The 23,854-nt window shown below is 45.9% G+C and overlaps 2 protein-coding genes across 2 annotated transcripts in view; one reads left to right on the plus strand and one right to left on the minus strand.

Annotated features, from left to right (window-relative positions):
- LOC128417023 (lymphocyte antigen 6E-like) overlaps positions 1-23,854 on the plus strand; it is a 261,315-nt gene that overhangs the window by 154,687 nt on the left and 82,774 nt on the right. The window lies entirely within an intron of this gene.
- On the minus strand, positions 143-5,013 carry LOC128417022 (lymphocyte antigen 6E-like). The gene is made up of 3 exons (XM_053395171.1): positions 4,336-5,013; positions 2,208-2,327; positions 143-900 (listed from the first exon to the last, which is right to left on the minus strand). Exons 1-3 carry the CDS (start codon positions 4,394-4,396, stop codon positions 767-769), a joined length of 315 nt encoding a protein of 104 aa, XP_053251146.1. The 5' UTR covers positions 4,397-5,013; the 3' UTR covers positions 143-766.

A 23,854-nucleotide genomic window follows, 5' to 3' on the forward strand; every position in this document is an offset into this window, starting at 1 on the left:
CTGCATCGACGGGGCTCCCCCTTCTGGTGGTTTACCCTTACCGGACTCCCTGCACATCAGGGAGGAGTCAGATATAGTCAGGTCCAATCAATGCCTAAGTCAATACCACTCACATTCTGTAATTCAATAAAGTTGTGGCCAAATTTGCCCAATAACATAAACCTTATATCCGTGTCCTTGTGTGAGTTATTTCCCAACGAGGGGGTGGCTGTGGGGTCTCGACACACAAAGGGCTCCATTTATTCAATGGATTGACATCTTGCCACTTAAGAGCAGTTCGCTTATAGACATAGACCAGGGTTTCCCAAGCTCGGGTGTCCAGCTGTTTCCGGACTACAACTCCCATCATCCCTAGCTAGCAGGACCAGTGGTCAGGGATGATGGGAATTGTAGTCCTACAACAGCCGGAGACCCTGACATAGACTTTGCATGGACAAATATAACAAAATTCGAAACTCGGCGATACAAAACGCAGTAGGTTAAGAAATTGCTAACAATTGCTGCAGGAATATGCAATTTTATTTTTCTTCTTTTGTTTTTTTTGCTTAAAAAATGCAGAACCTTTCATGTAAAGAAAAGAATTGAATGCATGCTGAACAAGGTGCCTGGAGGAGGCCGATGCTTGCCTGGTGTTGCAGGGTCAAAATGTAGCCAAAAGGGATCATTCTGCTTTCTTTGCAGAACACAATAGCTGAGCCCAGAGATAGCAGCTTACTTCATGGGCATTCCAGACTGGCCCTTCCACTCAGCGTGGACCAGACACTTTTTATTTTGGGGGCCACAGGTTGCACCAGTTGTGTTTGCAGCAGAAGACCGACTTGGGTGCGCTGCTTGAATTATTGCTTTCGGTGGGACATGCCTGGCCACACTTTTTGGTGATGAGAACCTTGGCACTGTCACCTTGAGGCAGGAAGGAAAGGAAAAAGAAAACTCATGTGAAGCCCTCGCCCAATACAGAATCCAAGCCTAATTACAGATACCGACATATTCATTCTCTGCTGTCTCCACAACTGCCAGAACTTAGCTTGTAAGCTCCTTGCAAGCAGGGACCTAGGTGTTTTGGTTGTGGTTCATTTGAGTTTTTGACTGCCTATGTTAGTCTGTAAAAGTGCATTGATGATCCTAGATAAATAATTGCCATTGTAATGAAGATTTGTCCCGAGGGCAGGATGAATGGGGTGGTGGTGGCCAGGGCCGGATTTAGGTTTGATGAGGTCCTAAGCTACCGAAGGTAATGGGGCCATTTATATGACCAGCTGTCCTTTGCCAACAGCAAATGGTCACTGTTTTTTGTCTTGAATATATGCTATGTGGTAATTTATGGACCTATTAGGTATCTAAAGCCATTCGCACGTAACAAAGTATGTATTTTATCACAGTAATTGTTGAACTGAAAAACAATTAAGAAGAAGTATATTAATAATATTAATTAAAAAGGTAAAAGATCCCTGAAAATTAAGTCCAGTTGTGAACGACTCTGGGGTTGTGGCGCTCATCTCGCTTTACTGGCCGAGGGAGCCGGCGTTTGTCCACAGACAGTCTTTCTGGGTCATGTGGTCAGCATGACTAAGCCGCTTCTGGTGAACCAGAACAGTGCACAGAAACGCCGTTTACCTTCCCGCCGGAGCGGGACCTATTTATCTACTTGCACTTTGACGAGCTAGTGAAATACAATTAAGAAGTATATTAATAGTGAAATAATGATTAAGCTCTAACTTAACATGATTGGGGGCCCATGACTTACATCATAGGAGCCTACATAACACAAAACACTGTTGCTGTATGTAGGTTTTATTTTATTTGTTTTTTATCTTATATTTTGGAAATGTACACTAAACCGCTTCTGGTGCAACGGGACACCGTGACGGAAACCAGAGCGCACAGAAACGCCGTTTACTTTCCTGCCCCAGCGGTACCTATTTATCTACTTGCTTTCAAACTGCTAGGTTGGCAGGAGCTGGGACCAAGCAACGGGAGCTCACCCCGTCGCGGGGATTCGAACCGCCGACCTTCTGATCGGCAAGCCCAAGAGTCTCATTGGTTTAGACCACAGCGCCACCCGCGTCCCTATCTTCCCTCTACCCATCCCAGGATCTGTGCATGTGGAAATTGCACAGCATTTCCGTAGGGTCTTGTTTGCTCAAGAGGGCAGGCCAGTCTTGAGATCTGTTCAAATGTGCAGCTAAGCAGCTGATCGCAGGACTCACCTGTTTCGTCAACATCCCTCATTGTTAGACATGCATTTTCATTGTCAGGGCAAATAGTCATTTGCAGGCACTTCCAATTAGAGGGCTGTCTTTCGCAAGTGAAACAAATAATCGAATGAGCTGCAAAGCGAAGGGAGAGAGGGAGATAAAACTTTGGGGGCAGGAAATTCCTGGAGAGCACAATCACTTTAAAGTCTTGCTTTTAACTTTTTAAAAGCAACAACTGATAGCTTCAATGTTTTCTATTTTTGGGAAACTGATTTGAGGGTGTGTTTCCCCCTATTTTGGCTTCCTAATAATAATAATAATAATAATAATAATAATAATAATAATAATAATAATAATTTTTATTTATATCCTGTCCTCCCCAGCTGAAGCTGGGCTCAGAGTGGCTAACAACAGTAAAATGATAAAACATTCTAAAATCATTTTATTATAAAATTAATTCCAATCAGATTAATGGCAACCTCCAATTTAGCCATGACAAAGGGCTGGCCTTTTTAAAAAGCCAGCAGGGTGCTCCCCACAGCCCTCCCAGCCTACCCCCCCCGTCACAGCACAACCATCTTTTGAAACTCTATAGCAGTTTCATATTATGTGGCGCCAGTAGGTGGCACCATCTTGCAAAACGGTGCTCCAAAGTCCTCCCAGGCACACTGCAAAGGAATTGGATCGTGGTGAAAGCGGTTAGTCAAAACCAGGTCAGCATTTGTGATAGGTCAATGCAAGAAATTCTTGGCCGAGTAAACAGCAAACAGCAGCTCCTTCCGCCTTTGAGGTGTTGCCAATCAAAGGTTGGCTTATTCTTTCGGAGGCTCAGCCAGTCCTCTTCCAGTCAGGACAGCTTCATGGTCTCCTCCACCCCACGCTTTCAGGAATAAGCAAAACAGACCCAGTTTGAAATGAATGCCAACACGATTTCCTTATGGATTTAGCATGCTCCGTTGCAAGTAAATCCCACTGAAGCTAAGAACAGATTCGTGAATTTAGGTTTCTTTCAGTTCCAATTTCCCCCCAGCTCTCCACATTTCTGCAACAATTTGCCTTTAAAAATGTCCTTCCAATATTTCCTCAGTGTTTAAGTGTGAACTTTCCCCAATGTTTTTGCATGCAATCTTGAATGTACGTATTTTTGTGAGCACGTTTCTGCATGTTATTTCCCCTTAATGTATGCAACAGATTATTTGGTTGGAGAACAGCATTGCAAAATTCAGAAAAGGGTGAATTTTGAAGGAAAGATGTGTTCTGGTCCACGTCTTGTTTTGGGAAGTGCAAATTAATAATAATAATAATAATAATAATAATAATAATAATAATACTTTATTATTTGTACCCCGCCCATCTGGCTGGGTTTCCCCAGCCACTCTGGGTGGCTTCCAACAAACACATTAAAAACATTCAGATGTCTTCTGAATGTCAGGTAGTTGTTTATCACTTTGACATCTGATGGGAGGCGTTCCACAGGGTGAGTGCCACTACCAAGAAGGCCCTCTGCCTGGTTCCCTGTAGCTTTGCTTCTTGCAATGAGGGAACCACCAGAAGGCCCTCGGAGCTGGACCTCAGTGTCTGGGTAGAACGATGGGGGTGGAGACGCTCCTTCAGGTATACAGGACCGAGGCCGTTTAGGGCTTTAAAGGTCAGCACCAACACTTTGAATTGTGCTCAGAAACGTACTGGGAGCCAATCTAGGTCTTTCAAGACCTGTTATGCGGTCTCGGCAGCCGCTCCCAGTCACCAGTCTAGCTGACGCATTCTGGATTAGTTGTAGTTTCCAGGTCACCTTCAAAGGTAGCCCCACATAGAGCGCATTGAAGTAGTCCAAGCGGGAGATAACTAGAGCATGCACCACTCTGGCAAGACAGTCTGCGGGCAGGGAGGGTCTCAGCCTGCGGACCAGATGGAGCTGGTCCTTCACAGTTACACCATTCAGGAACTTGGCTCTCCATAAAATGCAAAGCAAACCAACTCCCCCCCCCCCCCCAACTTTGGAATGGAAACCAGCAGCCTTAATTTCCCTGCAAAAACAGCCAGGGACATTCTATTAAAGCAGTCAGCCTCTCTTCAGTTTCCCAAAGCGCCATTCTGCTCTCATGCTTCGGTCAGGGAGGAGGGCAAGAGAGGAGCTTACCTATCTGTGTGCAGACGATCACCGCACCCAACAAGGAGAGAAGATAAGACGCCTTCTTCATTGTCGTTGCTCCAGCTGTCTCTGAATGATCAAGTTCTCCTTTGGAGAGGTTATTTATAAAGGGACAAAGGCTGCTCTAGAATCCCCAATTATCTGCAACAGGGTGTGAGCTGTTTGGAATAAATTTTCCATTGTGGTCCAAAGGAAAGCCCAGCAATACATTTGGCACCAGCTTGGCGTCAGGAGTTACGGGAAGCAGGCGTGCAAGATCCTATCCAACTTAGGGACTCCACGCCGGATTTTTGTAGGGTTTAATCCTTGACGCAATGGTTCCCAACGGTGCCCTTGACCAACCACATTCTGTCTGTGGTTCCCCTGTGGGAGCCACGCACAATGGGGTTTCCATTTCAGGGAATGTGTGGGTGAGGATTCTCCCGTTCCACAACTGCTCTACCACTTGCCGGTGGTGGTTTTTGGCGTGCGTGTAAATGGGAGCGCATGTTCTGATGGAAAGCCAAGCAAGGCCACGGCTCTGTAGGGCCAAGTTGGTGCATTCCACCTGGCATTCCCAAGTTTGCCTTTCCCGAAATTAGTGTGTGTGTGGAGGTGGAGAAGATCAAGATTAGGATCAGAAGCAGAAGTGTTTTGTTATTGCAGGGAAGGAGAGAAGCGCGCATTGCAACAAAAGATAAACACCCTTTCCCGCCAGATAAATGCCAGTGGATGGAGTCCTTAGCATGTTTGCCTGGAAGTGAATTCCACTGAAACCAGTGAGGGTTACTTCCAGGTAAATATGGCCAACTTGCCAACAACCTTGCCAACTTGCCAACAAAGGTCCGTATAGTTAAGGCTATGGTTTTCCCAGTAGTGATGTATGGAAGTGAGAGCTGGACCATGAAGAAGGCTGATCGACGAAGAATGGATGCTTTTGAATTATGGCACTGGAGGAGACTCTTGAGAGTCCCATGGACTGCAAGAAGATCAAACCTCTCCATTCTTAAGGGAATCAGTGCTCACTGGAGGGACAGATCCTGAAGCTGAGGCTCCAAGACTTTGGCCACCTCATGAGAACAGAAGACTTCCTGGGAAAGACCCTGATGTTGGGAAAGATTGAGGGCACAAGGAGAAGGGGATGACAGAGGACAAGATGGTGGGACAGTGTTCTCGAAGCTACAAACATGAGTCTGATCAAACTGCAGGAGGCAGTGGAAGACAGAAGTGCCTGGCATCCTCTGGTCCATGGGGTCACGAAGAGTCGGACACGACTAAACGACTAAACAACAACAAAATATGGCCAGAGTCAAGCTATTAAAGGTAGAACACCTCTGTTTGTCTAAAGTCCTTTATGTACTGCTTTTCATCAATACAACAACAACAATTTATTATTTATACCCCGCCCATCTGGCTGAGTTTCCCCAGTCACTCTGGGTGGCTCCCAATCGAGTGTTAAAAACAATATAGCATTAAATATTAAAAACATCCCTGAACAGGGCTGCCTTCAGATGTCTTTTAAAGATAAAATAGCTGCTTATTTGCTTCACATCTGATGGGAGGGCATTCCACAGGACGGGTGCCACTACCGAGAAGGCCCTCTGTCTGGTTCCCTGTAACCTCACTTCTAGCAATGAGGGAACTGCCAGAAGGCCCTCGGCGCTGGATCTCAGTGTCTGGGCTGAACGATGGGGGTGGAGATGCTCCTTCAGGTACACAGGACCGAGGCCATTTAGGGCTTTAAAGGTCAGCACCAACACTTTGAATTGTGCTCGGAAATGTACTGGGAGCCAATGTAGGTCTTTCAAGACTGGTGTTATGTGGTCCCGGCGGCCACTCCCAGTCACAAGTCTAGCTGCCACATTCTGGATTAGTTGTAGTTTCTGGGTCACCTTCAAAGGTAGCCCTACGTAGAGTGCATTGCAGTAGTCCAAGCAGGAGATAACCAGAGCACGCACCACTCTGGCAAGACAGTCTGTGGGCAGGGAGGGTCTCAGTCTGCGTACCAGGTGGAGCTGGTGGACAGCTGCCCTGGACACAGAATTGACCTGCGCCTTCATGGACAGCTGTGAGTCCAAAATGACTGTGCCCTTCAGTGGCACAGTTACCCCATTCACGGTTAGCAAAAATGAAATAAATGCAATCAAACAATAAACAGCAGCAGCAGTGTAAAACAGTGAGAAAAGATTGTGAGGGTTGGTTTGGATGATGTCTGTGGATTTGGGGTCTGCAAAATGGGAGTCTGCAGTGGAAGGAATGGCTGAAGTAGCCAAGCCGGTCACTCTGATAATATAATGGACCTGGGTGTGTCTGTTGAGCATCTCCTTACATGACTAAAGAGTTGGTTGCGTTGCCATAGAAACGACGAGCTGGTGATGCTTCCAGAAGAAGGAAGTAGCCCTTTATCCCTCACCTGTTGGAGGCCACTTTGTCCTAAAGGCAGGAAAACAATAGGGCAGGGGTCAGCAAACATTTTCAGCAGGGGGCCGGTCCACTATCCCTCAGACCTTGTGGGGGGCCGGACTATATTTTGGGGAAAAAAAGGAACGAATTCCTATGCCCCACAAATAACCCAGAGAAGCATTTTAAATAAAAGCACACATTCTACTCATGTAAAAACATGCTGATTCCTGGACCGTCCGCGGGCCGGATTTAGAAGGTGATTGGGCCGGATGTGGCCCCCAGGCCTTAGTTTGCCCACCCATGCAATAGGGCATTGCCAGTGAAGTGACTGTGCTGTTCTAATCTGCTTTTAATAATGTTTATTTGTTTTTGTCATAGTATTTTTTCGTACGTGTCTTTGGGACTTCCTTGATGGGAAGAGCTGCACAAATCCAACAAGCCAGAGGAAGTTTATGGCACTGGAAACCACAAGATAATAATGCCTTGTTTTAAAGAAGGCGAGAGAGAATAAGTTGTTCTTACATGTGTTTCATATGTCTCTCCCCTCTGATGTGGAAAGCTTGCAGTCAGAGATATTTTGTTGACACCTGCACATTGCTACCTCCTTAATGGGGGCACCCGAATCTCCCAGTCTCAGAAATGGTTCATGGATGCTGGCTGAGTTGGAGGGCATGCCTAATCTGCGGAGAAATTTTCTGGGATTTTTGTGCCTTGGGGAAAACCACACGACTGCTGATGAATGTGGGAAAGGAGACAAAAGATTGGATAGAGCACCAGGACGAAATGCGGCAGATCACTTTCTGAATTGGCAAATCACGGGCACTTCCAGTCACCCAACACTTCAGTGAAGTAACAGAGTAGGCTGACATCAAGAGCCTTGTTGCATAATAATAATAATAATAAATAATAATAATAAATTTTATTTATATCCCGCCCTCCCCGGCCGAAGCCGGGCTCAGGGCGGCTAACAACACCAAAACAGTGCAACATTATAAAAACATTATAAAAATTAATTAAAATCAAAATTGATGGCAACCATAAACTAAAGTTTTGTAAAGATTGCCAAGGAGGGAGTCAGGCTGCGCCCTGACCAAAGGCCTGGTGGAACAGCTCTGTCTTAGACAATGACAACTTAGTCATTAACGAACCCTATGATTTAATTACTTCAAACAGGGAGCTGGAAAACAAGGTTGCTAGCATCTAATGGTTAGAATCACTTCTGGGGCTATGTTGCAATTTGAACACATGGTCAGGTTTAAGGTGGCGTGTGCAAAGGAGGAGAGTTTGAGGCAGCGCAACAGAGAAGAAACAGTCCCAGAATTACAAAAGCCATCCCAGATGTGATCCCAGAACATCTCTACTTTCCTCGCCAGTGCTTCTGCCACCAAGCTCAGGAACGAGGATAAGCAGGTGCTTGTCCTGATTGACAACAGTGGTGGCAACTGTGGCTGCGAGGGAGCACACACTGGGCTCTCCATGGCCTCTCCATTGCTGCTGTTGCTGGCCTCCTCCCTTGGACAGCTTGTGGAAGAGCAGGCAAGGAGGAAGAGAGGCTGCCATCGGTAGGGCCGCCCTGGGCAGGAAGAAAAGGGAAGCAGCATTCACATCTAATCATCTACTGGTTTCCCTATTTCATCTTATCTTTCCTATATACGACATAATTTTTTCCCATTCTTTTTGAAATGTTTCCTCTCCCTGTTGCCTAATTTTTCCTGTTAATTTGGCTATTTCTGCATATTCCATTACCTTCTGTCTCCATACTTCTACTGTTGGTATTTGCTGTTGTTTAACCTCCTTTACAAGGGACGCGGGTGGCGCTGTGGGTAAAACCGCAGCGCCTAGGACTTGCCAATCGCACCCCGCGGCGGGGTGAGCTCCCGTCGTTCGGTCCCAGCTCCTGCCCACCTAGCAGTTCGAAAGCACCCTTAAGTGCAAGTAGATAAATAGGTACCGCTTTCTAGCAGGAAGGTAAACGGTGTTCCATGTGCTGCTCTGGTGCCAGTTTGCCGGAGCAGCTTCGTCACGCTGGCCACGTGACCCGGAAGTGTCTGCGGACAGCTCTGGCTCCCGGCCTCTAGAGTGAGATGAGCGCACAACCCTAGAGTCTGTCAAGACTGGCCCGTACGGGTAGGGGTACCTTTACCTTTACCTTTAACCTCCTCATCTTTAGTATGCCAATTTCACGTCTAATCTTACTCCTTTCTAGAATTTATATATTGGCGTGTGATCTTCTCTTTGTAAATCTACCAAAGAATAAAACATTTCCACCTGAGCACTGTTGGAGGGTGTGCAGCCGTGGTGATGCATTGCTCAGAGGCTGGGTCTGTAGCCCTAGCACCTGAGGCAGTTGCTTCACATTGCCGCCTGGGTGGGCCAAGGATTGCAGAGGTGTCTGCTTTTCAAAGCTGCAGAACAAAACACACCTGTCTTCCGGATTAAACTCTTCCTTATTTGCCCTCATCCAGGCAATCATGGATCCCAGGCGCCTGTTCTGAGCCACACCTGGCGACGGAGGGAACCCAGAAAGAGAGCCCTGTGTCATAATGAAGCCACACTCCAAATTCCTGACAACGTTGCCTCTGGCCAGGTTGATGCTGCCAAACCTGGAAGGAGAGAGAGACGATGGATTCACATGCTCTTTCCTCCTGCGCACACTCTCGGCATCAGCATGATTTTTGCCTCCCCCTGGGTGTGCTTCATCTTCTTTGGCGATCCCTCATAGCCAAGTAAGATCGTCTTCCATAGACACGGTTTTAACAGTGAGTCCGTAAGTGACTGTGGAGGCCAATTCTGGATCCACACATCATCCACAGTGGGGACATAGGTTTCCAGGTGGGAGTTGATCACGGTGAGGGTTTGCCAAGTGTACCTTCCTCTTAGTACGTTTCTCCCTTTCATCCTGAGTTCGAGTGTCTTCAAAGCCCATGACACTTTTGGTAAAGGCTGTTCTCCAATTGGAGCACTCGCAGGCCACTGTTTCCCAGTTGTGGGTGTTTATACTACAGCGGTACCTCGGGTTAAGTACTTAATTCGTTTCGGAGGTCCGTTCTTAACCTGAAACTGTTCTTAACCTGAAGCACCACTTTAGCTAATGTTGGGATACTGCCAGGGAGATAAAGTCCATCTGAGCCCCCAAGCTCGGTGCCGGACAATCCATCGACCTCCCGTAGTCAGGCAATATCAGCAATTATAGCGACACGAAGCCTCAAGAAAAGATAGCCACATTCTTGGACTTGTGCACACTCTTTCAGCAGAATTCAATCAGCAAAAGTTGCACAAGCATGAGAGCAGAACATGCATATTTACAGTTTATTCAGCGTAGGTCAGAACATGAGAAGACATGACCGTCTGCTCCGACTGCTCAGGCAAAACAGCAGAAAACGAAAGGAACAGACAACATAAACATCCTGTGAGACAGGAAGATACGCAGGCTGTGACACAAACATCCTGCTCCCTTTTAAGGTGGAATGGAAATATCCTAACATCCTCCCCCTTTCCGTGTAACCTGTAGTACCTGTGGTTCAACCCAATTGCAACCTTTGTGTGTAAACCTTCAGTTGTTCTCTGTTAACAACCTTAGACAACAGATCAGCAGGAATTTCATTTCCTGGCATGTAGGACACCTGAATGAGTCCTTTCTGAATACACTCTCTTGCACAATGTAGCTTAATCTGCAAGTACTTGGTTCTTTGCTTGCAACTCTCCGAGTTCAGCAAAGCCAAACAAGATCTATTGTCTTGATACACTTGTATAGGACATTTCACAGAAACCCCAATGTCCTTAAACAGTTGCATCAACCATTCACAATCCATGAGTGAAAATGACAGAGCATTGAGTTCTGCTTCACAGGAACTTAGGCTAACTGTCGTCTGCTTTTTGCACAACCAGTCAAACAGGCAGTGGTTGTACATGTAGCATACTCCAGAAGTGCTTGTACCATCCGTGGTGTCACTTCCAAAACTTGCATCTGCAAAGATTTCAAGACCTCCAGTCTTCTGACTGGTGAACCTCAGCCTGTAGTGCATAGTCCCTTTCAAATACCGGGCTATGCGCTTCAGAGCTTTCCAATCCTGAACAGTAGGATTGTTAGCATGTCTGCTCAGCAGGTTAGTGCTTACAGCAATGTCAGGTCTCGAACATCTAGCAATGAAATTCAACTTGCCTAGAATGCATCTGTACAGCGTTGTGTCAGAAAACGCTTCAGCAGTACTATCTTCAGGCCTCATCATGGGACTGAAACTGCCTTGGTCGCACTGGTTGATGATCTCCGGCGGGCTAGGGACAAAGGTGAGAGCTGTTTCCTAGTTCTGCTGGATCTCTCAGCGGCGTTTGATACCATCGACCATAACATCCTTCTGGACCGTCTTGAGGGGCTGGGAGCTGGGGGCACTGTCATACAGTGGTTCCGCTCCTTCCTCCTGGGCCGTGTTCAGAAAGTGGTGGTGGGGGATGAGTGTTCAGACCCCTGGGCTCTCACTTGTGGGGTGCCTCAGGGTTCTGTCCTCTCCCCCATGCTTTTCAACATTTACATGCAGCCGCTGGGAGAGATCATCAGGAGGTTTGGGCTGGGTGTTCATCAGTATGTGGATGATACCCAGCTCTACCTCTCTTTTAAATCAGAACCAGTGAGGGCGGTGAAGGTCCTGTGTGAGTGTCTGGAGGCGGTTGGAGGATGGATGGTGGCTAACAGATTGAGGTTGAATCCTGACAAGACAGAAGTACTGTTTTTGGGGGACAGGAGGCGGGCAGGTGTGGAGGATTCCCTGGTCCTGAATGGGGTAACTGTGCCCCTGAAGGACCAGGTGCGCAGCCTGGGAGTCATTTTGGACTCACAGCTGTCCATGGAGGCACAGGTCAAATCTGTGTCCAGGGCAGCTGTTTACCAGCTCCATCTGGTACGTAGGCTGAGACCCTATCTGCCTGCGGACTGTCTCGCCAGAGTGGTGCATGCTCTGGTTATCTCCCGCTTGGACTACTGCAATGCGCTCTACGTGGGGCTACCTTTGAAGGTGACTCGGAAACTACAACTAATCCAGAATGCAGCAGCTAGACTGGTGACTGGGGGCGGCCGCCGAGACCATATAACACCGGTCTTGAAAGACCTACATTGGCTCCCAGTACGTTTCCGAGCACAATTCAAAGTGTTGGTGCTGACCTTTAAAGCCCTAAACGGCCTCGGTCCAGTATACCTGAAGGAGCGTCTCCACCCCCATCATTCTGCCCGGACACTGAGGTCCAGTGCCGAGGGCCTTCTGGCGGTTCCCTCATTGCGAGAAGCAAAGCTACAGGGAACCAGGCAGAGGGCCTTCTCGGTAGTGGCGCCCGCCCTGTGGAACGCCCTTCCAGCAGATGTCAAAAAGATAAACAACTACCTGACATTCAGAAGACATCTTAAGGCAGCCCTGTTCAGGGAAGTTTTTAACGTGTGATATTTTACTGTATTTTTGGTTTTTATGGAAGCCGCCCAGAGTGGCTGGGGAGGCCCAGCCAGATGGGCGGGGTATAAATAATAAATTATTATTATTATTATTATTATTATCTACCTGGTAACCTGTCACCATCGGTGTGTCTGCTGGGTTTGCATCAACCAAATTAAACCTGGTTAATACATCAGTAATTTTCTGTGTTTGGTGTACCAGAAAATTACCTGCTTGGTCCCTCTCTACCTGCAGAGAAAGATAGTTGGATACCTCACCAAGATCCTTCATGTCAAAGTGCTCCTTCAGCTGAGCTAGGGTGCTTTGGTAAAAAGCCTGATTCTTCCAAAACATCAGAAGATCATCAACAAAACATAAACAATACAGTTTGTTTTGCCCCTCCTCCTTGACAAACACACACGGATCAGCTTTGCCCTGGTGAAAACCTAGAGAAAGCAACGTTTCAGTGAGTTTTGTGTTCCAACACCTGGCACTCTGCTTGAGACCATATAAGGATTTCCGCAGTTTACAGACCATTCCCTTCTGTATCTGCATCCCGTCAGGTGGAAGCATGTACAGCTCCTCCCCCAAAATCCCGTACAAAAAAGCTGTATTTATGTCATGATGGGAAACATGCAGTTTCTCCTCCGCAGCGATCTTGAGCATCAACCGAATGCTCTCATATTTGACCGTGGGTGAGTAGGTCTCGTGGTAATCCTGCCCTGGTACCTGTGAAAAACCTCTGGCAACCAATCTGGCTTTGTGTCTGACAACCTTGCCATTCTGGTCTGTCTTGGCCTTGAAGACCCATTTGCTGCCAACCAGTCTCATCCCTGGGACTACCGGTACCAGCTCCCAAGTTTGGTTCCTGTTCAAGGAATCAACTTCAGCCTTCATGGCATTAAGCCAAGGCTCAGCATCTTTAAAGGTTAACTCCTGGACCTCTTTGAAGCTTGAAGGTTCCCACACCTTCTCTGAGCTACTAAGAACAGCAGTTGCCGTCTTAGCAAACTCATCAGCAAATCTCTTTGGAGGTTTGCCTTTGGTCGACCTTTCAGACCTGCGAACCAGACGCAAGTCTTCTGGACTCATCTCCTCCTTCTTAGGAGAAAAGTGACCAATGGTGAACAGTGGTTCTTCCAGTTCATTGTCAGACTCATCAGATGGTCTGACTGAGGCTTTTGCGCTCTTGTAGTCTGCTGTGTCATCACTGTCACTGACAGCAGCAGCAGCGCCGCCCACTGAACTGGAATCCGAACTCTGATCATCATCATCATCCTCAGTTTCCTCAGCTTTCTCAGCATGATCTGCTTTCTTCACATCACCTACATCTTCCTCTGGGTAACTCTGGAAAATTCCCACATTTTCCCCCCACTTAGGATTGTAGTCAACACTCCTTGTGAACTTTATGGATTTAGAGTTAGTCATCCATACCCTGTATGCACCTTTTTCGTACCCCATGAACAAACCATGTGCCCCACGCTTCCCAAGCTTGTTGCTTTGTGGGGTGTGTACCCACATGTCAGAACCAAAGATTCTCATGTGCTTGACATTAGGTTTCTTACCAAACATTTTCTCATAGGGAGTGCAGCCAATAGGTGATGACAGTCTCCTGTTAAAAGAATAAACAAAATTCGCCAGAGCCTCCCCCCAGAACTTCTCAGGGAGGTTTGCATCATGCAACAAGGTTTTTATGCCTTGCAGCAACGTTTGATTTGCTCTCTCCGCAAGCCCATTCATCCATGGCGATCTAGGCGTTGACAAATCATGCTGGATTCCCTTCTCAGTCAGGAAAGCTTCAAACTGCTGAGAAGTGAACTCCCCGCCCCGATCAGTAAACAGACAACCGATACGTTTACCGTGAGCATTCTCCAACCAAGCACAGAATGCCTTAAACTTAGGAAATGCTTGCGATTTCTGCTCGAGCATAAACACATGAATGTACCTGGAAAAAGAATCAATTAGAACCATGAAGTACCTTGCTCCTCCCAAAGAGGGCGCTAGAGGCCCAACCAGGTCTGCATGCACTAGCTGGTAGGGTTTGGAAGCCTGCCTGCTAGACTCCTTGCCTTTTGGAGCAACCTTCACCTTGTTCTCTGCACAAGATACACATTTCATGTGAAATTTACAAGGTTTGATGTTCAAACCTTCAACCAACTCAGGCATCTTGGCTAGCGCTTGCCAAGAGAGGTGACAAAATCTTCTATGTGCATCGTGAATGCATCCTGCATGAAGAACCTTGTTAGTTTGTGCAACACAACAAGTATCAGCATTAGATATAACAGCATTGTCATCATAAGTTAGACAGAACAAACCATCCATCAACTTTGCATGCCACATGTCCTCTTTGCCTTTTCTGATGACACAGACAGTCCTCTTGAAGGAAACCTCAAAACCACGCCCAGTCAGCTGTGGTACACTAATCAAATTGTCCGCAGCTCCTGGAACAAAAAGTACATCTCTGATGGTAGTATGCAGACTTGCAAGTTTCACAGTCCCAACTCCTGCAGCTTGCAAAGTCCTTCCATCAGCCAGCTGGACCTCTCCATCTTGAGGTGTGAAGGAGATAAACAGATGGCGGTCTTTGGTGAGATGGCGCGTCGCCCCAGAGTCCACAACAAACCTGGCCTTGGCCTTGTTTCCCACCGGCGTGGGCTTTTGCAGCTTGCCTTTAGCCTTTGGTGAAGCTGTGCCAGCAAACATAGCCTTGTTTTCCACTGGCGAGGGCTTTTGCAACTTGCCCCCCTGCTCCTGGCCATCAGACGTGCCTTTAGCCTTTGGTGGAGCTGTGCCAGCAAACATAGCCTTGTTTTCCACTGGCGTGGGCTTTTGCAACTTGCCCCCCCGCTCCTGGCCATCTGCAGGCTTTATCCTTTGTTTACATCTGGCCTTCCGGCCTCTGCATAGGCTCTGACCTTGGTTCTCACGAGAAACAGAGCTCTCAGCAGCCGACTCTTTGGCTCCCCCTGGAGGCTGGAATGCTGCCTGGGATGACGTGGCAGTCTGCTCCCCCTGCAGCTTGCAACCGGTGCCCTCAGCATCCCTGCATTCACTAGCATTCTGGGAAACAGCCAGGACCTCCGATGCATCCAAACCCTGGGCTGGGGTGATTGGCAGGTGGGCCTTCTTCAAAGCATCCCACATGTCACGTGCCGTGAGATTTCCAGCAAGCGTCTTTATTTCCTCCAGAGAGACGGATAAGACTATAATATCAATGGCCTTCAAATTCTGGCCCTGCCATTTCTCTGTCCGAGGAACTGGAGTGGCTTCAGATACAGTATGCCAGACTCCAAACTGACGCAGCAAACTCTCACACCATTTTGCCCAGGTCTTATAATTGTGCCGATTTAACTTTGGGCACTCAGTGGCCTCCGAAGCTTGGAAAATCTCCATTCCAGCTTTTTACGTGAGCCGTTATGCCTTCAAAGACGTCTTATCTCGGCAGCCCATAAATCACGATGCCTCTGGCTCGGCTCCCAGGCCAATTAGTTTTGCCGGACATCAAAAGCCTTTTCCGCGGCATCCAGAAAAGCCTCTGCTTTCACTTTTCCAGCACATACCTTTCAGCAGTCTGTCGCTGTCTTACTCTCCTGCAAGTGCCGTGAATCTGGGCCCATAACCTTTTGTTGGGATACTGCCAGGGAGATAAAGTCCATCTGAGCCCCCAAGCTCGGTGCCGGACAATCCATCGACCTCCCGTAGTCAGGCAATATCAGCAATTATAGCGACACGAAGCCTCAAGAAAAGATAGCCACATTCTTGGACTTGTGCACACTCTTTCAGCAGAATTCAATCAGCAAAAGTTGCACAAGCATGAGAGCAGAACATGCATATTTACAGTTTATTCAGCGTAGGTCAGAACATGAGAAGACATGACCGTCTGCTCCGACTGCTCAGGCAAAACAGCAGAAAACGAAAGGAACAGACAACATAAACATCCTGTGAGACAGGAAGATACGCAGGCTGTGACACAAACATCCTGCTCCCTTTTAAGGTGGAACGGAAATATCCTAACACCTCGGGTTAAGTACTTAATTCGTTTCGGAGGTCCGTTCTTAACCTGAAACTGTTCTTAACCTGAAGCACCACTTTAGCTAATGGGGCCTCCTGCTGCTGCCGCGCTGCTGGAGCACGATTTCTATTCTCATTCTGAAGCAAAGTTCTTAACCCGAGGTATTATTTCTGGGTTAGCGGAGTCTGTAACCTGAAACGTATGTAACCCGAGGTACCATTGTACTGCCTGTTTTCTCCAAACCATTTCTGAGAGTCTTTAAACCTCTTCTGAGAGTCTTTAAACCTCTTTTGTTGACCACCAGCATTACGCTTTCCATTTTTAAGTTCGCAGTAGAGTTGTTGCTTTGGAAGACAATCATCAGGCATCCGCTCAACACGACCAGTCCAATGAAGTTGATGTTGAAGAATCATTGCTTTGACACTGGGGATCTTTGCTTCTTCCAGTACACTGTCATTAGTTCGCCTGTCTTCCCAAGTGATGTATAAAATTTTCCGGATACACCGTTGATGGAATCTTTCGAGGGGTTGGAGATGGCGTTTATAAGTGGGAGCCAAACTCACCTGCTCAGCTCAGAGTTATTGGGCGACCCCCTATTCCCCTCTCAGAGCTACAATTCCCAGAGTTCCCCAGGAAGAGGGATTTGCTGTTAAACTCCACTCAGGGAACTGTAGCTCTGCGAAGGGATTAGGGGTCTCCTGACAATTCTCAGCACCCTTAAAAAAAAAAACCCTGTTGAAGGGGCATATTACAATATACCGTATTTTTTGCACCATAACACTCACTTTTTTCCTCCTAGAAAGTAAGGGGAAATATCTGTGCGTGTTATGGAGCGAATGCCTGCGGGTGGCAGGGGGGATCTGCTGCAATTGTGAGCAGAGGATCCATGGTTCCCTTTCCTTCCCTCCTCTGTGGTTACAAAGCATGGATCCACATGGATCCTCAGAATTTTTGCATTGGGCTACTCCAAACTCACTGTCAGATCACATGTCTGTGGCCACAGCATGAACCACAAAAATCATATATCCACTATTTCGTTTAGAATTTTCCCCCCCTTGTTTTCCTCCTCTAAAAACTACGTGCGTGTTATGGTCTGGTGCGTGTTATAGAGCGAAAAATACGGTAATTGTTGTATTATCCCAAAGGGATATACCAGCCAGAGGGGCAGGGTTTGTTGCTAAAATGTTACCGTGCAATTGGGCCCCTCATTGGAATGTCTAGCCTGGGCTGATAGAGATAAAGAACAAGGATTTATTGTCATACCAGGATAAGGGAGGTTGCAGGAAGGAGGGAGGGGAGACCACGACCTTACATGGCAATAGGAACTTATTATAAGTTTCGATTTCCCAGAAATCAGGTGGTTTACAAGAAATCAGCTGGTCTTCTATTCTGCAAAGTATAAAAAGCTGGCTCGCTCAGAATTCGGGGGCAGACCTTGGGTAATGCGTGTCTGCACCATTACTTTGTCATGACAAAATAATAATAAAAAAAACATTTTACTGCTGTCTAATTGACTCTTTGAAGCGATTTCTGATGCTCCAAGATAAAGGAACAAAGAAAAACTTCCAGGTTCCCTTGCTGGAAGCCATGGCTGTTTAAAGAGGTACCATTGTGCTTCAACTGTATGGTGCGGATACGGCCTTTGTCCTGTGGCCTAGAAAATGTTCCATAGACTTGTGGAAGCTTTTGCCAACACATCGTTACCAGAGGCTGATGGGAACTGTAGCCTGAATCATCTTGGGCAAGGCTGGCATTAGGGATTTTGACCACCTCAGCCGGGTTCTGTCCAGCCAACGAGAATATAAAAACTGCTCCCTTCCCTTCACATCTCTGATGCTGAGGCTGCTATGCAGCCAGGGAGCCCGCTGGCAGGTGATTGGCAGGTGATTTGCATCATCTCTGCCCCCACATGAGGATGCTGAAATCCACTAAGCATGCTCACCTGCAACCAAAGCCACCCCTGTTTATTTCCACCCCTTCCACTTTCTTCCAACAGGTGAGACTTCTTCATGAACTGGGCTGGAATGCTGGATGCTGGCAGACGCTCCGCTTGGGGAGAAAGTTGGCTCAGTTCACACTGAAAGGCAAACTCAGTTCACATGGCCCTGAACAACAAGCAAAATTCGCCCTCCTCTGAATGTTGCAGTGCAGTCCTCCAGGCAAGTAACCTGCACAAACATGGATTTACTAGGGTAAAGAATGTGAAAAATACATATAATTGTGTGGAGATAATATAATAATAATAATAAATAATATTTTATTTATACCCCGCCCTTCCCGGTTTCGGAAACCGGGTTCAGGGCGACTAACAACAAATTTAAAACACTTAATTGAGGCAACAGCATAAAATACAGTATAAAACGTGAATAGCAATAAATTCAGGATTCAATAATCAATTTAGGGGGGGAAATCCATCCAATAAACATTAGATGATCACCAGGGCTAGCTGGCTAAATTAGTCCTATTTGAGCCAGCGAGGAGACCAGGGGAGAATTAGCTGTGGGATCCCAGAGCGGGTGATCTTCATAAATAGGGGAGGGGGAGGGAAGGAAGGGGAATAAAAGATCAGGCTAAGTTCAAATTGAAAGCCAGGCGGAATAGCTCTGTCTTACAGGCCCTGAGGAAGGAAGTTAAATCCTGCAGGGCCCTAGTCTCATGGGACAGAGCATTCCACCAGGTCGGAGCCATCACTGATCAGGCCCTGGTCCTGGTGGAGGATAATCTGACTTCCTTAGGGCCCAGGACCTCTAAACTATGGTTATTCATGGACCTTAAGGTCCTCTGCGGGGCATACCAGGAGAGGCAGATTAGGGCAGGGTTGGGGCACATCAAGCCCAAAGGCTAAGTGTGCCCCTACAGGCCTCTATGGAAATTGAGTCCTTGGGGTGAAGGAGTTCAGGCTGAACTGCAGGTCACTGGATGCTTAAAATTGATGTTAGGCTGGAAATTACTGCGGGAGAATAAATCAACCTCGGTTTCCCCTTACAGCTTATACATCTGTGGGGAAATCCCTTTAGAAATATCTTTGAACAAAGAGTTTCGGATGTTACAACTTCTAGTTTTGCAAAGTGGTTGGCATGTGCCAGTTTTCAGTTACTAATGTGAAGGGCACATTTTGTTACCTGTGAGGTTGGCGTATCGAAGGGCTTGCACACGGTTATGTTTTGAACAAATGGATGCGATGATAACATTAGGTAAATTCTGTGGTGTCCCAGCTCAAGAGAGGATGTGTGTTTGCGAGAAACCGGGCAGATTATATGCTTGAATGTCGACTGCATGCAGACATCAGAGATAATAATAATAATAATAATAATAATAATAATAATAATAATAAATTTTATTCATATCCCGCCCCCCCCCCATCCGAAGCCGAGCTCAGAGCGGCTAACAACAGTAAAATGATACATCTAAAATAATTTCATTATAAAATCAGTTCAATTCAGATTAATGGCTACCATTGGGCTAGAGTTCTGTGAGGATTGCCAAAGGAGGGGGTCAGGCTGGGACTTCCGGTTAGCGCCAGCGCTTAATGGCGGATTTCTCCCGGAGCTCCGGGAGAGATCTGCTTCGTGGGTTCGGGTCCTGCAGCCACGGCGGAGCGAGGACCCTCAAAAATCACAGGCGCGTAGCCTGTGAACTGGAGACTCGGCGGGCACCTTTGCGCCCCCCCGACGTTGTGAAATAGCCTTTCTAAAGGCTACGGAACAGCGGAGGGTGTGTGGAGCGGTGCTGAGAGTTGCTTTCACCCAGCCTGCGAAGTGAAGCCGCGTCGCCATTAGCGGAGAGCGCTGACTTCTTCCGGTGAATTTGGATTAAAAGACCAACTTTCCGTGAGTAGGATTGAACTTCAAAATATAATTGGACGCTAAAATTAAAGAATTTGGGCACCGAGACGGACAAGCACTAAAAAGGAAGTCTGCTTTCCGTTCTGTAGCAAGATCAAAGCGAAAGGCATTCAAGCTGTAACTTTTTGACAGGAGAGTTTTGCGAACTAAGAAATCCACCACCAAGCAAAGAACTCCCTCCCCCGAAGGCAGGAGGGGGGGGGAAGAAGTCGTTAAAGTGCTTTTCTGCCTGCTCAAAAGAAATTGAACTGTTTACCGCTGCTCCTTCACCTGGGGGTCGGACTGCCGGAGAAAAGGAACCGGCTAAGGACTGTCGCTACAAGAAGGTTAAAAAGTAACTGTAATATTGATTTTGGCTACTCTCAACTTGAAATACGTTACTTTGTTGCACAGTAAAGTTATTTGCAGGACACTATTGATCTGGATCTTTTAAAAAGAAAAAAGAATAATTGCAAGGGACTAGGAAGGCTTTTGTTTGTTTTTTGGAAGGAGTGGGACTAATTTGAAGGCAAGGATTTGACTTTACGCCCTCTAGAGGATTTGTGAACAGTTTCAGCAACAAGTGGAGTTTAAAATTTGAGATCTTTTTTTCTGACAGCTTAAGAGTGTGGGAATGACCTTGAGTGAAAGACTTTGTTATGGCAGATGGTAAAGAGAAAGAGGACCCACAAGAAACAACCTTGAGATCTGGTAGACAATACAAAGTCGATCTTTCTATGCAAAGAAGGGCTTCTGTATCAGGAGCCTCTGGAACTGCAGCTGTCTCAAAGGCAAAAGCGAAAATAATGTCTTCAGAAGAAGCATTTGCTAAGGCATTGGGGAAAATAAATGACTCTTTGGAGGAATTAAAAAAACAAGGCGCTGAAACAAACAAGAAAATTGAAGAAATTTCTGGGGAAATTGATTTAAATACAAAAAGTATAACTGACCTTGGGAACAAAGTGAACTCTAATGCAGAAGCAATTGGGAAACTACTTGAAGATTCATCTACAACACGAAAGATAGCTGAGGAAGCTAAAGAAATTGCAACTGCTGCCGAGGAAAAATTTCCACCGGTGTACAGGAAACTAGATGAGTACGAGCTGGCACTCTCTATGCAGGATATGCAACGCAAGGAGAGGAACCTGAGGATTAGACTTGTGCCGGAAAAGGAAGGAGACAACTTGGTGGACTACTTGACAAAAGAATTTTCTGACTTTTGGAAGCAGGAGCCGGATAAAGAAGAATTTAAGATTGAGAGTGCATTTAGACTGGGAACAAGGCAGAGGAAGAACAGACCCAGAGACTGCTTAATAACTTTAAGATCAAAGGAGGAGAGAGACAAAATACTGAACCTGCATTATCAAACAACCCTTCAAATTGAAGATTTTCACATTGAGATTTTTAAAGACATTCCCAAAAGTATTTTGGATGCAAGAGGTCCTTACAAGGACTTGGTGACACTGCTGAAAAGGAACTACATACCATTCAGGTGGGAGTTTCCCCAAGGCTTGTCTTTTAAATACAAGGGGAAGAAAAGAAGAATAAAGACAGTGAGTGATAAAGACAAGTTCTTAGGAGAACACGAAGAAGACCTACAGAAAGAGACGTTTCCAGGACAAGGACACCCTTCAAGCAAGGGACCACTAGATACGGATACGGAACCACCGACAAAAGACGAACAACAACTGGGAGCTGTAGGAGGAAGTAAATAACCCCATCATGGCTCTGCAACTTCTAACCTGGAACTGTAACGGTTTAAATATTCCCAGAAAAAGAAAAAATATATTTCATGCTTTAAAGAAAGACCAATTGGACTTGATTTGCTTACAAGAGACTCATGTGACAAGAGCACATAGAAAATTATTAATAAATAAAAGATTGGGACAAGAATTTATTTCTTCAGACAGAGTAAAAAAGAGAGGAGTGGTGATCTATGCAAAGGAAAATTTGCAACCGAAACAAATTTTTAAAGATGATCAAGGAAGATATTTGGCAATTGAAATTCAATTTCAAGGAGAAAAGTTTTTGATAGTGGGAATCTATGCACCAAATGAAGGGAAAGCTGAATTTTTTAAGAAGTTGCATGAGATTGTGATGGATTACATGGATTACAATTTAATTATGATGGGTGACATGAATGGAGTAGTTTCAACAAATATGGACAAAGCACAAAGACAGGTAGTTACAAAAGACGGAAGACTACCAAAAACTTTTTTTGAAATGACTGACAACATGGACTTGATTGACATTTGGAGAACAAAACACCCATTAGAAAGAGAGGGAACCTTCTTTTCTGAAGCCAAAATGATATGGACACGGATTGACCAAATTTGGGTGACTAGCAGTATGGCGTCGAACATAAAGAAAGTGGAAATCTGCCCAAAAACCTTCTCCGACCAGAACGCAGTAAAGATGGTGATGAAGCAAACAACAACTGGTTCCTTTAGATGGAGAATGAATGACACCTTATTTAGAGATGAGGAGATTTGTAAGAAGGCCCAAAAAACTTTGAAAGATTATTTTGAAATCAACTTAAGGACTAAAGTAGAAAAAAGAATAGTATGGGACGCAAGTAAAGCCGTGATGAGAGGGTTTTTGATACAACAAAATACATTAAAGAAAAGAAAGCAAAATGAGAGGAAAGAGAAAATCTTGGAAAAGATAAAAGAAGGGGAAAGGAAACTAAGATTGAAGCCAAAATCGCAAGAGATTTTAAGAGAAATTAAATTGTATCAAACACAATACATGGAATTGATGAACCAAGAAATAGAATGGAAAATTAAACAAATGAGACAAAAGACTTTTGAATCTGCAGATAAATGTGGCAAGTTATTGGCTTGGCAAATAAAGAAGAGACAAAAACTCAACACGGTAACAAACATAGAAGTGGAGGGAAAGAACATATGCAACCCAGTGGAAATTAGGAACTGTTTTCAGAGCTACTTTAGACAACTGTACACACAAGGGCCGCAGAAAGAAATGGACATACAACAATTCCTCGAGAAAAATGGGCTGAAAAAGATTTCGCAGGAAAGTAAGACAATTTTGAACCAGGAGATATCAGCACAGGAAATAGAAGATGCCATTCAAAGTATGACGTTGGGCAAATCACCTGGACCGGATGGACTGACTTCCAAATATTACAAAGTTTTGAAGGAAGGGTTGATACAACCTTTGAAGGAAGTCTGCAATGAGATTATGGAGGGGAGGAAGGCACCCGATACGTGGAGGGAGGCCTACATTACACTTATACCAAAGACAGAGACTGAAAAGACCCAACTTAAGAACTACCGACCCATCTCCTTACTAAATGTGGATTACAAAATCTTTGCTGATATTTTAGCAAAGAGATTGAAAAGAGTTTTGATGGAGGAGATTCATGGGGACCAAGCGGGCTTTCTCCCGAAAAGGCATTTGTCGGACAATGTAAGGAATATAATTGACATTTTGGAGAAGTTGGAAGTGAATATAAACACTAAGGCTGTTTTGATATTTGTGGACGCCGAGAAAGCCTTTGACAATATATCTTGGAGTTTTATGTTGAGGAACCTCCGAGGGATGGGGGTAGGCCAAGGGTTTGAAAACGGTATAGGTGCAATATACTCTGAACAGAAAGCAAAATTAATTGTAAATAATGTGGTTACAGAAGAGTTCAAGATTGAAAAAGGGACACGTCAGGGGTGTCCTATCTCCCCACTACTTTTTATATCGGTCCTGGAGGTTTTGCTTAATATGATTAGGAGGGACCAGTTGGTTAAAGGGATCCAGGTCGGAGCTAAACAATACAAACTGAGAGCATTTGCAGATGACCTAGTACTTACATTACAAGAGCCAGAAGCTAGCACGAAAAGAGTTTTGGAAATAATTCA

Source organism: Podarcis raffonei, chromosome 7 (assembly GCF_027172205.1).
Source record: "Podarcis raffonei isolate rPodRaf1 chromosome 7, rPodRaf1.pri, whole genome shotgun sequence".
Taxonomy (NCBI): Eukaryota; Metazoa; Chordata; class Lepidosauria; order Squamata; family Lacertidae; genus Podarcis; species Podarcis raffonei.